Source organism: Lotus japonicus, chromosome 5 (genome assembly GCF_012489685.1).
Source record: "Lotus japonicus ecotype B-129 chromosome 5, LjGifu_v1.2".
Classification (NCBI taxonomy): Eukaryota; Viridiplantae; Streptophyta; class Magnoliopsida; order Fabales; family Fabaceae; genus Lotus; species Lotus japonicus.
In genome coordinates this window covers 66,469,209-66,487,739 of record NC_080045.1, presented here as the reverse complement: position 1 = coordinate 66,487,739, position 18,531 = coordinate 66,469,209, and the positions used below count along the sequence as shown (strand labels likewise).

General features: G+C 37.7%; 1 protein-coding gene and 1 pseudogene across 1 annotated transcript; both read left to right on the top strand.

Moving 5' to 3' along the window:
• The first annotated feature begins 1,086 nt into the window (after positions 1–1,086).
• LOC130717339 (uncharacterized) lies at positions 1,087–7,703 on the top strand (annotated as a pseudogene).
• Positions 7,704–11,550: 3,847 nt separating this feature from the next.
• Positions 11,551–18,402, top strand: LOC130716762 (probable ubiquitin-conjugating enzyme E2 23). The gene is made up of 8 exons (XM_057566769.1): positions 11,551–11,707; positions 12,433–14,463; positions 15,266–15,403; positions 15,859–16,296; positions 16,430–16,496; positions 16,588–16,727; positions 17,366–17,677; positions 17,827–18,402. The coding sequence occupies exons 2-8, from the start codon at positions 12,433–12,435 to the stop codon at positions 18,076–18,078; spliced, it is 3,378 nt and encodes a 1,125-aa protein (XP_057422752.1). The 5' UTR covers positions 11,551–11,707; the 3' UTR covers positions 18,079–18,402.
• Positions 18,403–18,531: the final 129 nt, after the last annotated feature.

Below are 18,531 nucleotides of genomic sequence, written 5' to 3'. Positions count from 1 at the left end.
TCATTGATTACAACAGGTGAACAAACATCAAGGTTATTTGGAATTGCAGGTTTTGAAGCGTGATTGCGTCTTCCTTTGGCAAGCTTGCCATGATGCCATCCATTGTGCAGAGCTACTTCACCATCAGGGTTTACTTAGCTCGGCGGTGTGCAGCTTGTGCAAATCATTGCCGGAGTCCTTATTACGTTGTTTGTGGGATTGGGTTTGGCATTGCCACAAACTTTTGGGCACTAGCCATGACTGTTCCACACCAAGCTACCTCAAGATCCTTTTGCGCTGATGGTGTGAGAGCCGTGGAAGAACCGGTGTGAGGTGGTGTTTCAAGGGCAAGATCGTCCTATTGGTGCATACGATGAGTAGCAGTCTCTCCTTCATTCGTAACACATTATCCCATCCTTTTCGGTCCTCTTCACCTCGGTGGATCGCTGGGCTGGGCTGAGACCATCGTTGGGTTGAGTTGTGTTGAATGTGGACGAAATTTCCCTTGGTAACGCAGTGGATAGATCCTTGGTTTTTCGGTCTCCTATGGGGTTTCTCGGATTTTGAAGGCTGAATTTTTTGCCATTTTCCATGGCTTGCACCTTTTGTTGGTAGCGGGGATATTGGCAGTTTCTTCATACTCCTTGTTGGCGATCCAGCTTGTCAGAGTTGCAGTTTCATCTTGACATCACTTTGCATCAATCATTACTGCTATCAAAGGGTTGTTGCAGTTCAGTGAGAGATTCCCTTAGAGCATTTGCCTCATTAGGAGAACATGACATCAGATTTTCTAGCAAAGTTGCGGGTTTCTTTTATAGTTGGCCTCTTGATTCACTTCTCTAGCATGCATGACATTTTGGCCATCGATATTGTTGGTGTTCCAACCTTGAGACTGTAGTTTTTTTTTTCATTGGCTTCTGTGCCAAAAAAGTATACATGTATTAGTTTATTGCAAAACGAATAAGTGAGTTCGAAACGAAAGATAGTGATTTGGCAGACACCAATTATTGATTTTCCTTGCTACTAGTTTCTCACGAGCCGGGCCTAAACATGACAAAAATTAGGCTTAGCCTGTTAGGCCACTCTCTTAAAAAAACCCATTCCCATCACTGAAATATCTTGGTTAGGGTTTCAGTTGTATATTGACAAAAAAAAGGTTTCAGTTCTACACACCGGCTTGGCTTGGAGAGGAGACGCGCGCAGGTAAACTCTCTCTTTTTGTTTTCTAAGTCGTCGGTGATTGTAAGATTTCAAAAACAAGATTGGAGATATGAGTTTGAAGTTTTGTTTGTTTATTTTAAGTGATGATATGTATTACGTGTTTGATTTACATACTTCGGGTGGTTTTCTTCAGGCTATAGATATGGCTTTCTTTGGTACCGATTCCGAAGAGGCCTACAACTTAATCAATAAATCACCTGAGTTTGTTGCCGCCTATACCTATTCAAAGTATCTATTAGACATACAAAAAATTATGGGCTCCCCAGATTATGACCCATATATGTTCAAAATATTACATGAAGCAAACCAAATTTTATAATGTTTTTTACATTTTCTTAACATAATGACAAAAGAAAATGTATTAGGTATTTATTTCATTGACTTGTTTTTTTGTATTCTCAAATTTAGAGAAAAACTCTAATAGTCCTTAACATATGAATCTTTTATTAATTTAGCCCTACAAATAGGTGGATGGACAAAAATTTGTTTATTTTAATACTACAAACTTATATATGTTCCCCCATAACTTGACTTTTATGATATTAGTTTTACTGCTCATATAATCATTATTCAATTTGTTCTTTTAGTTAAGAAACTACTAGTCTGCAGCAAATTCACATAAGTTTTTTCTGGAGCTAGCGGCTCGTGTTACAATGGTCAGATTGATTAAAGAAAAAGGATTTGAGTGTTGGAGTGGCATAGCGGTGTTAAAATATTTTCAGCTGCAAGTTATTATGCATTAGTTTATTAATTAATTAATACAGTCTATTATTTCCCTTTAATTAGAATTAGTCAAAGTCTGTTTGTTTGTGCTTGCAGCACGTTTAAGGAGTGGGCTAGTGGTCAGTTAGGATCAGCCTATTATTGTGGAATGTTTGTTTAGCATGTGGCTATTTATTCTGTTATTGAAATTCAATAAAATTGTCAGTTTGCTTCAATATATTTCTCATTGTGGTATCAGAGCTAGGAACAAACTGTAACCTAAAATAGTAGTGACTGAGAGGCGGTTTCATGATGACTGAGAATAGTCATTTTGCACAAGTATGCCTACCTAAGTTCGACGGTGATTACGATCACTATAGCTTGTTGATGGAGAACTTGCTCAGATCTAAAGAGTTTTGGGGAGTTGTTACTGATGGGTTTACTGAGCCGGCGCAGGGAGATACACTTACTCCTGCCCAAATAAAGGCGCTAGAGGATCAAAGGTTTAAGGATTTCAAAGCAAAGAATTATCTTTATAATTCAATCGACAAGACTATTCTGAAGACTATCACCAAGAAGAGTACTGCCAATGAATTGTGATTGTGGGACTCTATGAAGAACAAATATCAAGGCAATGCAATAGTCAAGAGAGCACAACTGCAGACTCATAGGAGAGATTTTGAAGTGTTGGAAATGAAAGATGTTGAGTCAGTGAATGACTATTTTGGAAGAGTCATGGTGGTGGCAAATGCTATGAGGAATTGTGGTGAAACAATGGATGATGTGAAGGTGGTTGAGAAGATTCTTCGCACCCTAACAGAGAGATTCAATTATATTGTTTGCTCAATAGAAGAATCAAAAGACATTGACACCTCACGGTTGATGCACTTCAGAGTTCATTGTTGGTACATGAACAGAAATTCAACAGGAAGAGTGATGAAGATGACCAGGCCTTAAAAGCTACTCATGACTATGGTGGCAGAGGTGGAAGAGGTAGAGGAAATTTTCGGGGCAGAGGAAGAGGTAGAGGAGGAAGGCCCTGGAATCGTGATACAGTGGAGTTTTTCCATTGCCACAAACTCAGACACTTTAAAAATGAATGTCCTGATTGGAATGCTCAAGCAAATTATTCCAATGCAGGATATCATCATGATGATATGACAGAGGAAGTGCTCCTTATGGCGACTATTGAAGAAGTGCAAAGCAAGAATGAAGAAGTGAGCTTAATGGCTTATGGAGATCAAAGCTTTGAGAGTCAGCAGAGCTGGTGGTTCCTGGATTCTGGGTGCAGCAATCACATGAGTGGAAGCAAGGAATGGTTTGTCACTCTTGATCAGAAATTTAGGCGCTCTGTCAAGTTGGGAAATGGCAACAAACTTGAAGTTGTAGGCAAAGGTAGTGTAAGGCTGGTAACAGAACAAAAGGTGCTTGTGGTTCAGGATGTTTTCTATGACCTGGTTTGACAACAAATTTGCTTAGTGTTGGCCAAATGCAGGGTAAAGGACTCACCTTTCTTATCAAGAACAATGTATGCAAAGTCTTTCATGAGGAGAAAGGACTTTTATTGCAAATCAAAATGAAGACAAACAGAATGTTTGTGCTTCACACTATGCCAAAGAAAAGTGAGCAAAGCAGCTTAGATCAATGTTTGCAAATTACCAGTGTCAAGGAAGATGTGTTGACTCTGTGGCATCGTCGATTTGGACACTTGAGCTATCAAAATTTAATGAAGTTAGAGAAGCAAAAGCTGGTTACAGGTCTGCCCAAGCTAACGGGAAATGGTGAAATTTGCTCTACTTGTATGGTAGGGAAGCAACAGAGAAAAGCTTTTCCAAAGCAAAGCAAGTGGAAATCCACTCAGAGGTTGCAATTGCTTCATGCAGATCTGTGTGGCCCTATCACTCCTCAATCAAGCACAGCGGGAAGAGGTACGTTCTTACAGTGATTGATGATTTTAGTCGAAAACTATGGGTTTTTTTCTTGAAAGAAAAAGGCTTAAAAGCACTTTTGGTCCCCACAAATTCGAGTTGTGCAAAAGGAGTCCCTTAACTTCAAAAATAGCATTTTTAAAAATAGCATTTTTAATCCCAGCGTTATACTCCGTCAACGGTTTTGGTCCTTTACCATTTTCTGTTAGAAAACTAACGTTTTCTGCCTATGTGGAATTTTTAAATAGAATTTAAATTGATAAAATTAATTAAAGATAAAAACCCCTTCAATCTTCATCTCCTTCCTCCTTCATGTTAAGCATCTTCTCCATCATTAAAAACATAAAATCCAGAAAATAAAACAATTCAATCTTCATCTCCTATCCCTTTTCCAGTTCTCTCTTTTCCTTCAATGGCTTTCATTCTTCTATTCCCCATCAAAGCTAACCAATCTCCAATCAAAAGAATTAGATCATGTGATAGATTTGGAGACGAAATAAGCAATAGAGAGATTTAGAAGGCAAGGTGCGAAGGAGCAAACCCAATCGATTATTGTTGTTTCGTTGGGGTCAGATCTGGGTTGGGAGAGTCTAAGGGTGTCTCTCTCTCACTCTCACTCTGAATCACTTCATCTGGGTGGGTTCTGTTGGTGGTAGCATTACTGGGTTGTGGGGTTTGGTTGAGAAAAGGTGCACCTAGTTTAATTGTGGGTGAGATGATGTGTTTATGAATTAATTTTCTGGAAAAACGAAGTAAAGCACTTGATACATTTCAAAGGGGGAATCGTAGGAAAATAGAAAGGATTAGGTGACGGCAAACCCTATATATGTGCAATTGGAGCTTTATACTAGCCCACCACTTGCATTCTTTTGTTTTGACTATTAAGCATCTTCAATTACACCATATAAATTGTATTCCTTTGTTCGGTTGTTTACTTTTCCTCGTGTGGCACTGTGGCTATTTCTCTCTTGCATCTGGTTCGATTGCTGACATGTGGGTTTGGTAGATGGTGGCTGAATAAATGAAGATGATGAATTTTTCCTGGGTTTTCAGAAAACCGTTAGTTTTCTAACGGAAAAGGGTAAAGAGACCATAATTGTTGACGGAGTATAACGTTGGGGATTAAGAATGCTATTTTTGAAGTTTAGGGACTCCTTTTGCACAACTCGAATTCGTGGGGGGACCAAAAGCGCTTTTAAGCCAAAGAAAAATCAGAAACATTTGCTGTTTCCAAGAAATTCAAGGCTCAAATTGAGAAGGAATCGGGGTCTGCCATTACATGTCTTAGGACAGATAGAGGAGGAGAGTTTACTCTTACAGAATTTCAAGACATGTGTGCTGAAGAGGGAATCAGAAGGCAGCTCACTACAGCTCTCACTCCACAACAGAATGGAGTAGCAGAAAGGAAGAATAGGACCATTATGAATATGGTCAGATGCATGATGAAAGATACCAAGGTACCTACTACTTTCTGGCCTGAAGCAGTTGCCTGGACAGCCTACATTCTCAATAGAAGTCCCACAGTTGCTAACAAGGATAAAACTCCTCAAGAACTTTGGACAGGCAATCCAGCTTCAGTCGAGCATTTTTAAAGTTTTTGGATGTGTTGCTTTTGTGCATGTTCCAGACCAGCAAAGGAAGAAACTTGATGATAAGAGTTGGAGAGGTTTCTTTCTTGGAATGTCTCAAGAATCAAAGGCATACAGACTGTACAATCCCAACATTAAAAAGGTGGTTGTTAGTCGAGATGTTAGCTTTGATGAGCAAAAGGGATGGGATAGTGAGCCTGAATGTAGTTCTGCATCAGCAACATTGATATGGGAAGGATGTGATGATGAAGTTTGTGATTCAGATGCAGATGACAGTGAGGAGGAAAATAATCAGAATCCTACAAATGAAGTGGAGGATCACCTTGTGCAGAATGAGCCAAATGTGACTGCTACAGATTTGGAACCGAGGAAAAGGAGACTTCCAGCGTATTTGGAAGACTATGATCTCAGTTTCAGTCAAACAGATCTGTGTTATGCTAGCTTCAGAAGAGGATCCTTTATTTTTTTAAGATGCAATGAAGGAGGAGAAATGGAGAATTTCTATGAAGCAAGAAATTCAAGCAATTGAGAAGAACAATACATGGTATCTTACTGAGCTTCCATCAGGTGTGAAGCAGATTGGGGTAAAGTGGGTGTTTAAAACAAAGTTGAAGGAGAAGGGGAGTGTTGATAAATACAAAGCACGATTGGTTGTGAAAGGGTACGCTCAGAAGGAAGGTATAGACTACACTGAAGTCTTTGCTCCTGTGGCTAGGTGGGACACAATTAGAGTCTTTCTAGCTTTTGCCGCATACCATGGCTATCCTGTTTGTCAGCTGGACGTAAAGAGTGTTTTCTTATACGGTGAGCTTACCGAGGATGTATATGTGGAGCAACCACAAGGGTTTGTGGTTGTTGGGGAGGAATCAAAGGCTTATAAGCTTAAGAAAGCACTTTATGGGTTAAAACAAGCTCCAAGAGCTTGGTACAGTAGAATCGAGAAATACTTTCTCAAGGCTGGTTTTGAAAGGTGCACATACGAGCACACACTATTTATCAAAAGGAAAGGAGCTCATGTGTTGCTGGTAAGTGTATATGTGGATGATGTGATGTACACCAGCAATACTACTTCATTATTGGAAGAGTTTAAGTCATCAATGAATGCTGAGTTTGAAATGACAGACTTAGGAAAAATGAGGTATTTTCTGGGTGTGGAGGTATTTCAAAGTAAGGAGGGAATATTTATCAGTCAACAGAAGTATGCAAAGGAGATTCTGAAAAGATTTCAGTTGTTGGACTGCAATTTTGTTCATAATCCGATGGTACCTGGTGTTAAGTTATCTGTAAAAGGTGATGGTGTCTCTGTTGATGCAACTCAATACAAGCAGCTCATTGGCAGTCTGTTGTATATCACAGCCACAAGGCCTGATATAATGTATACAGTTTGCTTGCTAAGCAGATATATGCAAGCCCCAACAAGACAACACATGTTAGCAGCAAAGAGAGTTCTCAGGTATCTGAAGGGGACACTCACTTATGGTATATGGTACAAGAAAAATGAAGGGAATGAGTGTCTATTGGGTTACACAGATGGTGATTATGCAGGGGATGTGGATGATAGGAAAAGTACAAGTGCGTATGTGTTCTTTCTAGCAGGAGGAGCTATTTCATGGGCTTCTAAGAAGCAGCCTGTCGTCACTCTTTCTACAACAGAGGCAGAGTTCGTTGCAGCATCTCAATGTGCTACTCAGTGTGTGTGGTTGAAGAGAATTTTGGAGGTGATGGGATGGACATCAAGTGTGAAGGAAGGTACAAAGATCTGTTGTGACAACAGTTCCACAATTAAGCTTTCTAAGAATCATGTTCTCTATGGAAGGAGTAAACATATTGATGTAAGGTTTCACTATCTAAGAGACTTGGTCAGAGATGGCATAATAGAATTGGAGCACTGTGGAACACATGAACAAATTGCTGATGTGATGACTAAGGTAGTCAAGTTGGATACTTTTCTGAGACTCAGAGGAAAGCTCGGCATGTGTGACTTAGCAGAATTAGATCATGAGGAAGTGAACTGAAGATCTTGGATGGAGAGGCTTCAGTTCAAGGGAGGATGTTAAAATATTTTCAGCTACAAGTTATTATGCATTAGTTTATTAATTAATTAACAGAGTCTATTATTTCCCTTTAATTAGAATTAGTCAAAGTCTGTTTGTTTGTGCTTGCAGCATGTTTTAGGAGTGGGCTAGTGGTCAGTTAGGATCAGCCTATTCTTGTGGAATGTTTGTTTAGCATGTGGCTATTTATTCTGTTATTGAAATTCAATAAAATTGTCAGTTTGCTTCAATATATTTCTCAAGCGGAACGCTAGACTCTTCACAGCCTTACGGCTCATGAGGGGGTTGGGACTTTACCATCCACACACTGGGTTAAGAGGCTAGGAGCATAAGTGGTCTAGGACACTATCCACACACATTCACCACGAAACCTTAAGACAATGGGTGAATTCCTCTTCGTTTGGTTCGATCGCAAAGTTATATAATGGAGACACTTGGGTGAGATGTTCGAAGCATAACAACCCTTTCATTACCATAACTGTTGACAGAAGTTTCCGCGATGAGAATGGGAGGGTAGGTTTCGGATGAGTGTTTAGAAATTATACGGGTGATGCAATGTTGTGTTTTTTACGGATATGAAGAACGGGGGATGCGCTCTTTCCGGTGAGTTGGCAGGCTTTTCTATTGCTTGTTACCTTGCACATACACTGAAGCACGTCATAATCGAAACCGATTCTGAAGACGCCTACAACTTAATCAATAAATAACCAGAGTTTGCTGCCGCCCATACCTATTCAAAGTACTTGTTGGACATACAAAAATTTATGAGCTCCTCAGATTGTGACGCATATATGTTCGCGTGAAGCAAACCAGTGTGGAGATCGTTTGGCGAAATCAGGTCGCGCACAAGAGAAGTTCTTAGTAATTCTGACTTCACCCCCTCCTGTCACGGGTTCACAAGAAAATAGAAAATGAGGCAATTGGCAAATGGTTTAAGTGCAAGTTTGGTGGCAATTCTGGTGGCACGTCGAAGGTCAAGTCTAAGAAGAAGCGCAAAGGGAAATCAAATGCCAAAGGCAAGTCCAATTCCAAAAAGGGGAGGAGATAACTTCTAATAATTAAAGGTTAGCTATTATTTACTTCCTTCTCTGAAAAAAATACTAATAAATATACAATTGTGTGTTGATATAATATGGATCTGTTATATATTTGTTTCCTTGTAGGAGCTGACATGACTATGAGCTAACATCAAGATAATGCAGATGCCTTGCTATTGTGGATTTGGAGCTAGCATGATTGAGAGTTTTTTTTTTTCAAAGACACAAGTAATTTTCATGTAAAATAAAATCAAGAAAATGGTCTAGATTCTCTTGTTAGAAAAAATATTTTGAACATGTTGCAGGAGTGAATAACTTATGTTGATTTTGGGCATTAGAATCAGTTCTAAAGTGGTGTAGTTTTAGTGCTCATGCATTTCAGTTTCCTCAATTAATTATGAGTTTATGACACATAGAAGTTACACCTCAAAGCTACTCACTTAAGTTTTCCCACATAATTAATTTTGGCTTTAGAATCAATTCTATACGGATTTCAAAATAGCGCTTATTATCTGTTTCATAATTAATTCTCATAGAGTTTAATCAACTTTTGGATGTTAATGTATGTGTTTGAAAATCATAGTTAATTTTAGTCCCAAACTTAATTCAACATAGAAGCTAGAAAGACTGAAAAAGTAGTTTCTGCATTGAATATAATCAAATGTAAGATTTACAATTGTATTTCACAACATCACCATATATAAATCCCTTTTTTCATAAATATACCCGAACACAGATGACTTCTACTTCAACTCATGTTTACCATAATAAATTTTACCAAAATCAATTGGGATAAAGTTGTTTCAATCACACCTTAATCATTTCTAACAATATGACTATTTCATTATCACAATATTTACTCACCAGCTTTGCTTATCTTGCAGAGAAGGAGCTAGCAAAGAACCCAGCTACATGAAGCAACTTGTGTTGAGTAAGCTTGAAGATCCCCAAGTAAAATCAGATCCATAATAGAATACACTGAACTAGAAGATATTTTTGGCTGCATTTCAACTGGTCTGCTTTTGAAGAAGTCAGATTTTGTTTGTGGGGAACATAGCTCAGCGATGGAGCAATGTTAACCAAATAAAATGATCTATGATCCTTGTTTTAATGAATTAAATTTCTAGAAAAGTGAGAGGGATCACTGAGGTCTGTTTTAGCCTTTGTGCCAAAATAAAGATTTTATCTCCCCACTATTATTTGACATTGATTGATGAAGTTGCAAATAAGGGAATGTTCAATGTAGGCATGGCAAGCTGCCATCAATTAAGTTACTCACTTTGGTACCTTGCTGAATTGGTACCTTGCTAACTATTATGGTTTTCTCTACATCCAATTTCCTTTCTCTTATTTTCTATCCAACCAAACACAGGATAAAAGTTAGACATAGCAGCTAATGAATCACATTCTTAACAGATAATCGAAGTTTAAAAGTTAGAATAAGAATTACTTGAGAGAGTATTCTAATTATTATGATCAAGTGGTGGCTAAACATGTCTGCATTATTAGGCTTGCGCTGTCACACTTTTTAATTTTCATCATTTTTTCATGGGCTTGGGCCTGGATTGGATGTTAGGTGTAGGAGCAAGAAGAAGACATTTTGTACCACTCCCGGGCCTACATTGGAAACACTTGCTTTGTACTACCTCTTGTGGGCTTTCTTTTATGAAAAAGCCTTTGACCAAAAAAAAAAGAGGGGAAATCTTCAGGAGTTCTTTCTCTTTTCTAACACGAACCCTAATTCTTCAAGTGATATTGGAGGCTACGATTATGAAATAAGGGTTAGATCAAATGAGGATCAATGTCTTTTATTTCTATCATTCATACCACTAAGAAGAAATAGACACAAAGACAACCTTTATATCACAAATAACAAAGTAGAAATGAGGGGAGACCCTCTTCAATTCAAACTAATTTGCAAAAGAGGTGGAAACAAAGCTCTATAGCAACCACAAAGCCCACCTAAACGCAAGAGCTTCCGCTAAAGTCGGAGATAAAACCTTAATAGGGAAGACCTTAACATCAGTTCAACCCCGATTAAATTACTATGGAACGATTGAATTGAAAGCCATTTATTTATTAATTTAATGATTAGTCCAACATTCAAAACTTTACAAATTATGAAAAAGAAAAAATGGGTGGAGGATGAAATAGATTTAAACGACTTCATTCTATTTTATTATTAACGAGATAATAGAATTTAATATTAACATTCCATTTTATTTTATATCTTCATCCATTCATATATAACTATGGACTATTTAAAAAAAAAACTATGGACGAAAGAATCAATTAATATAATTGTAATAATAAAAGAATTTATTATGAAAAAAATATAGTTTTTTTAAGCTTACAGATATTCTCCTTCGAATGCAATCATGTTCGAGTTGAAAATATCTACATTTTCCAGCTTAATTTTTTTCATTCACAAGATTTAAATCCGAGACATTGCTTAAAGGAAATTAACTATCATGTACCACTTGAACCAACTACTCGACATATAAAAAAATATAGCTAACTTAAGACTAATTGTGATTTAAAAGACAAAATAAATGGATTTGAGGAGGAGAAAAGAAAGAGTTTTTATTAAGGGCCTCCTTTTTATTATAATTCAATTTAACAATGAAGTCATAGGCATCACTTCACCTAAATCCATTTATACCTTACGTTTGCTGATAAAATTAGGCATTGTCTTGGGAGGAAAGACTACTTCTAATTCTAAATGAATTCTAAACAATCTGAAACTTGCATCACCTAAAAAAGCATTTTCATTACTTTACTTGGGAACTAAACATCTTATATAAAATTTCTATTTTATTTGCTTCCACCTATTTTTGTGGCTGAAAAATCCAAATCCTATCTTAAAATAAAGACATTAATTAAAGTAAAAAAAACAAATTTAATGACAAAAAAAATGTAAAACACCCTAATTTATTTTTAAAAAGCCCATCTTCAAAAACAACAAATTTTTTTTTTCCATCTAGACAAAAGTCTTCAAAACCAACGGTGGTGATAGGGTTTTGCACACATAGCTGAATGGCTGGATTTCAAAGCAGAATGTAGAATTACCATACTACCCTCACTCTCTGGAACATATACATTTGTTTGCAGAAAGTTTCGTAGTTTTTGTTGTTGTTGTTCATCTTCATGGTCGTCGTCTTCATCTGATATCGGAATTTGTTCCACTTTTTCGCAAGGTATACTGAGAATCTGGTTCTCTTGTTCTCATTGCTGGGTTTTCTATTACACTTCAATTTTTTTATTGAATTTAATTGCTAATATTGGTTTTTATTCGCATACTCAAATTCAAAATTTTGTTCCGATATGATTAACCCTTTGTGGCGGTGGTGAAACATGTAAAATCAGCTCATTCGTTGATTTGGTTTTGGTTTGAAAAATCAGGTCAATTTGTTTGAATGTTTGAGCTGCTTTAGGTTGTTTGAATCCTTGTTCTGCTGTAGATTTTCACTTTTGTTGAGGTTGATGTTGATTTTGATGTTTTGTGATTGAACTTTAGCGGTTTGTTGTTGATGTTTTGATTGCGTGTGAATTTGAATTCTGCAAAATGGGTTGCGATTGGCAGCTAAAAACCATGTTTTTGTCTGGTTATGTATTGTGCTTATAGATCCACAATGAGCTTGGCTTTTGCTTTTTGAACTATACTTGAAAGTCGGTGGCTTTCTGCGTCTTTTTCTTTTCATGTCAAATTTGTTTCATGTTTAGCCCTGAACCAATTTATTCAAATGTGCTTTGAGTATTCCATTTATTGTTATTTAGTTAAACGTTGGATTTTTCCCGTGCCCTCTAGCATTTTTTGGATCAGCTTCGCTTTCCTCAAAATCAATTCTGGTAACTCTTTTTTTGTTAGCTGAATTACAAGATTAGAATGACTATCTAATGACATTGATATATTATGATTTAGATGGGAGTTCAACGACTTGAAGGAGTTTCTGAAGACAATGAGCCTGCTGAAAATGCCTGTGCTAGTAGCTCTTTGAACCATGGAGATAATGGGTGTGTGTCTGCAAACATCAATCAAAGTGTAAATACTGAAAGCAGGGAAGTGGGTGAGCCTGTTAAGAAAAGTAGTGCCCAACATATCTATAGACAAGATGTTGTGAAGAAGAATACTAGTAGCATGATTGGGATTGTGACAGAAGTTGCTGGTGATTCGGATTCGGATTCAGATAGTGGAATCACTGACGATGAGGATGATAGTGAGGATGAGGATGGTGATGGGGAGGGGAGAAATGATAGTAATAATGGTAGTAGAAATTCTGGTAGGAATGATGGTTCTGGAAATGCTAAAACTGGTGCTCTTCTGGCTGACCAGCTGCGTGTACTCTGGATGGATGAATCTGAATCCACGCAGAATTTCAGTGATGTAGAAGTTATTGATCGTGGATTCTTACATGGGGATTTTGTTGCTGCTGCTTCAAATCCTACTGGGCAATTGGGTGTAGTGGTTGATGTCAACATAAGTGTGGATTTGTTCGCCCAAGATGGATCGATAATAAAAGATGTCTCATCAAAAAACTTAAAGCGTATTAGGGATTTCACTGTTGGTGATTATGTGGTGCATGGGCCCTGGCTAGGCAGAATTGATGATGTTATGGATAATGTGACTATCTTATTTGATGATGGTTCAGTTTGTAAAGTCTCCAAAGCTGATCCATTGAATCTTAAACCAATTTCTAAGAATTTTATTGAAGATGGGCATTTCCCTTATTACCCTGGGCAACGTGTTAGGGCTAGCTCTTCATCAGTCTTCAAGAATTCAAGATGGCTGTCCGGCTTGTGGAAAGCTAATAGGTTAGAAGGAACTGTAACTAAGGTTACAGTTGCATCTGTGTTTGTTTATTGGATAGCATCTGCAGGTTATGGGCCATATTCTTCTACTTCCCCAGCGGAGGAGCAGAGTCCAAAAGACTTAAAATTATTGTCTTGTTTCGCTCATACAAATTGGCAATTGGGTGACTGGTGTCTCTTGCCATCTTCAGCACTTCCATCCTCAGTTTCCATGGGCAAAAGCATTTCTAAATCAGAACTTACCAATTCTGGTAATACTGAATTATATTCTAATCAGACAAGAAGCGGGTGTGATTCAGAAGAAGCTACTGTTGAAGAATCAAATGGGAATAAGGATGCAATGGACCTTGATCCTGTTGGTGCTTTGGAAGGTAATGATAGAAGTAATCCTTCACGCGATTCTAGCTCGTGTGGTAGTTCTGTCTCAGTATCAAAGGACCCTGTCCATGAAACTTGGCCTCTTCACCGCAAGAAAATAAGGAAAGTTGTCATTAGGAAAGAAAAAAGGACCCGTAAGAAAGAAGAAAGTTTTGAGAAAGCTCTTTTGATTGCTAACACTAGGTCAAGAGTTGATGTTGCATGGCAAGATGGAACTATAGAGCGGGAACTTAATTCTACGAGTTTAATTCCTATAGATAATCCTGGTGATCATGAATTTGTTTCAGAACAATATGTGGTAGAGAAGACCTCTGATGTTGGTGAGGATACTAGTGAAACTAGACGAGTTGGAGTGGTCAGAAGTGTTGATGCCAAGGAGCGGACAGCTTGTGTGAGGTGGTTAAAACCAGTTGAAAGAGCAGAAGATCCACGGGAGTTTGATAATGAGGAAGTTGTAAGTGTGTATGAGCTAGAGGGCCATCCTGATTATGATTACTGTTATGGAGATGTGGTTGTTCGACTTTCACCTGTGTCCGTCTCTTTAGAAACAGCTTCTGTTGGACAGTCCATGGACAAATCAAAGCAGAAAAATGATGAAAATGGGATTAAAAAAGAAGTGAAAAACCAAACAGGTACCACTAAAGTACAAAGTGTATCTTCTGGTGAAACTTGTGGGGAGTTCTCAGACCTCTCGTGGGTTGGAAATATTACTGGTCTTAAGAATGGTGATATTGAAGTTACTTGGGCTGATGGGATGGTGTCAACGGTATGCTAATTTCGTTTTTTTTTTCTGTGCATAAAAGATAAATGCTGCATATCTACTGCTTTGAAGTTCACACCATTGGTGCAACACTAGCATCTTCATTACATCTTATTTTTGTTGATGGAAACTGAAGAAATGCTTCTATTATATTAGTGTCTGGTGGAAATTTCAAGGCTGTACAATTTGTAGTATTACATATTAAGGCTGTTAAATATCTGACGTTGTGTCCTAGTGTTGCAAGAATTTTATAAATTATAGGGTAGGTTCCTTTCTGTTACATTGAGCGAAGGCAGAACAATGCCAATTATCTTTTTCCTTTTTACGTTGATCTTATAATCAGGGGAGAGGATGAACTCTTTGTTTTTCTTAATATAGTTGGTTGTAAGGTTTTAGACCACCTACATTGTAACGTCTTTTGGAACAATGGCTGGTAGCCTGGTACACACACCTAGGCATGTTGAGGTAGAATCTGTGTGTTGGGGGGGGGGGGATTCAAAGTGAATGTGATTCTGTGCTATTTTAGTATGTATCCTTTAGTAGTAAGTTGAACAGAATATTTGAGGCAAAATAGGTTAAGAATTTTGGTTTTTTGGTCCATTCTAATTCACAACTTCGAATGACAATTGTATTAGACTCTTTAAAATCTATCCTTCTGTTCTAAAGTCTCTTGGATGCAAATTTTGAAAGATTGAGGTTAGTATACTTGTATATGTGGAGTGTCTTTTTAAGAACACGTTTGTGTCTGATGACACAAGTTTTCCACAAAATTTCCACTTCAACTATTGATAGTATACTGTACTTCCAGGTTGGACCCCAAGCAATCTATGTTGTTGGTCGAGACGATGATGATGAATCGATTGCTGCTGGGAGTGAAGTAAGTGATGCTGCAAGCTGGGAAACTGTTAATGATGATGAAATGGAAGTCCCAGAGGATTCCAGAGAGGTTTGTTTCTTTTTCCTGCTGTGCTGTGGTTATTAGTAAGTCTGAAACATGTTTCTTTCTGAGGCCTAAGGACAAAAGCTGCCATTTGATGATGCTTGTCTATAAGTTGCTTCTACTCATTAACAAGAATCCGGGATCTGGAAATCTAGAGATCCCAATCTTGCAAAATCTGGCTGTTGTATGGCTGCCTTGCTCTTTCGTTTTTTTGGTCTACCTTTCTTTATATACAAATCTTCTCTGCTGTGCATCTAAGTGTAAATGGTTAATAATATCTGATGGATGAAGTGGTTAAACTTACAAAAAAAAGAAATTACTATTTCCTCATTCTAAAGGTCTTTGAGTCAGTTCCTCACTTGGGGAAATGCTTTGTCTTTGGTAGAGTGTTAGTCAAGAAACTATTTTTGTTGGAGTTATTATTAGCCCATTTTTCAATCATGCCACATTATGACATGCAGGGTATTGAGAGGGAAAATTCAAGCAGTGTCACTTCTGAGGCAGAAGAGAGCGAGTCTGGTAGGGCTGCAGCACTCTCTGTTCCCCTTGCAGCATTTCATTTCTTCACCAGACTTGCCAGTGGAATATTCTCAAGGGGCCAAAGGGACTTCGATCCTGGTCACTTGAAGTCCAAGGGTGAAAATGAATGTCAATCACTAGTTAGTGATGAGTCTAGTTCCCAGAATTGCATTAGCATTGATGGTGACGACTCAGACAGTAAGAGTGGGGGAAATGAGCAAGTTGTTCCAGAAACTGAAATTTTGGAAGCATCTAAGACACTGTGTAGCTTGAGGAATGAAGATGCTCCTGCAATTTGTGACAATGATGCTTGCGGTGTGAAACATTTTGACATTACAACAGATCCTTCTGACCATTATTTTATTGGTGCAAATGGACAGGTATGCGTGGCAGTGCCTCTAACTTGTCACTATTCACACAGATACACTCAAATACTTGCCTTGTTTCTTTCAAATGTAACATCCTTTTATTATATTGTACTGAGATCACAAATGATTTTCACTCCGCTTTCAGAGTAACAACCGGAAATGGTTTAAGAAGGTGCAACAAGATTGGAGTATACTACAGAATAACCTTCCTGGTTGGTGATAATTTTATTTGATGCCATTTAAGTTGTGTAGTGCGCTATGCACCCATTTCAATTAGTCTAAACAATAGATACATTTTGACAGAGGAAATCTATGTACGAGTTTATGAAGATAGAATGGATCTCCTGAGAGCAGTTATTTTAGGGCCATATGGGACACCATACCAAGATGGGCTGTTTTTCTTTGATTTTCACCTTCCACCAGAGTACCCTGATGTTCCACCGGTAAGGAATATTATTTGAAGCTTTTTTTTGGAAGCAAAAATTTCCTTTCAATAAAAATAGAGATCTTGAGAACAACCCTTCTCAAGTAGGAACTGAAACCATTACATCTTAACCATTTAGAAACATCCATAGGCCATAAATCATAATAGAGAACCCAAAAATTAGTATGCAAAAAATCTCCCAAAAAACCAATAAACTAACCAACCACACCAATTTGAAGCTTCACTGCTGTCCAATTTATTATGCCCCTGCTAGAAAGAAAAAAATATTGATAGATGTAAATAACACATGCAATTTGTATAAATTTAGTGTGCGTTTGAAAGAGTTTTTCAAGGTTATCTTATAATATAAGCGCTCAAACAGATGTTTGGTTGTGTTTATGAAAATAGCTTATATAAGCTCTTGTCTTTTGAGCTTATTTTAATTAACTTTTTAATTAGCTTACGAATAAGTGTTTATACTTATCTATAAACTATCTTGAGCTTATTTCATTAGGCTTTTCAAATTAGCTTATGAATAAGTGTTTATATGATTAGTGCTTATTGACATCAAACGCTTAATTGAACTGTTTAGCCTAATGCATCATTGGCCTAAAGGGGTGCATCTCATGTTTGTTTTGTCTCTCTCAAATGATGCAGTCAGCATACTATCATTCTGGTGGTTGGCGTATTAACCCAAATTTGTATGAGGAAGGAAAGGTTTGCCTTAGCCTTTTAAATACTTGGACTGGCAGAGGGAATGAAGTTTGGGATCCAAAATCTTCTAGCATCCTTCAGGTCCTTGTTTCACTGCAAGGGTTAGTACTCAACTCGAAGCCTTACTTCAATGAAGCTGGGTATGATAAGCAAGTTGGAACAGCTGAAGGAGAGAAGAATTCATTGTCATACAATGAGAATACATTTTTACTGAACTGCAAGACCATGATGTATCTTATGCGGAAACCTCCCAAGGTGATTGTAATAATGTTCATAGCAAAGTATCTCTACCATGCCACATCTGCATGCTAATGTTTTCAATCTTTTTTGTTGTGACTACTGATGTTTCTTTTAATTGAGCAAAGTATATTGTTGTGACTGATATCTGTATTTGACTACTCTAGGATTTTGAAGTGCTCATCAAAGAACATTTTAGGAGGCGCGGTCATAACATCCTCAAGGCATGTGATGCATATATGAAAGGTTACTTGATTGGCACACTGACTAGAGATGCATCTGTGAGTGACAAGAGCTGCCAGAATTCAACCTCTGTGGGTTTCAAGCTGATGCTGGCCAAGATAGTGCCAAAGCTTTTCTTGTCACTAAGTGAGGTTGGAGCTGATTGCGACGAATTTAAGCATCTGAAAGAGTTGTAGCAAAATTATGAAGATACATCGACTTGAAACCAAGAGGGTCTTGCTGACTCTGCCCACAAGTGTAAAGGTTGTTATGTGTTGCTGTCAGTGTTTTGATTTCTACAATTAAAACCTTCCTTACAATTAAATGACAAAATCACTTTTAGGAGCTTGAAGGAACAAAGTGGTGGAACTTAATTTACGATTACATTGAAAGAAAACAACCCCTAATAGAGCAGGTGGATATTCTTTTCATTTTGGTCACCTGTAGAGGGGAGGCATGGTTACTGACCTGTATCAGTTGTATGCTGTTTACTTCTTTTATTATATTCATTTTTTTAAACATCTTTCAGGTGAAATGTTTACCCCCCCCCCCCCCAAAAAAAAGATGAAATCATTGAAGAAATAGAGGTGAATTGACCATGTGAACTTGATATGATCTTGGACTGATTTGGTTATTGTTGTATTTCTTAA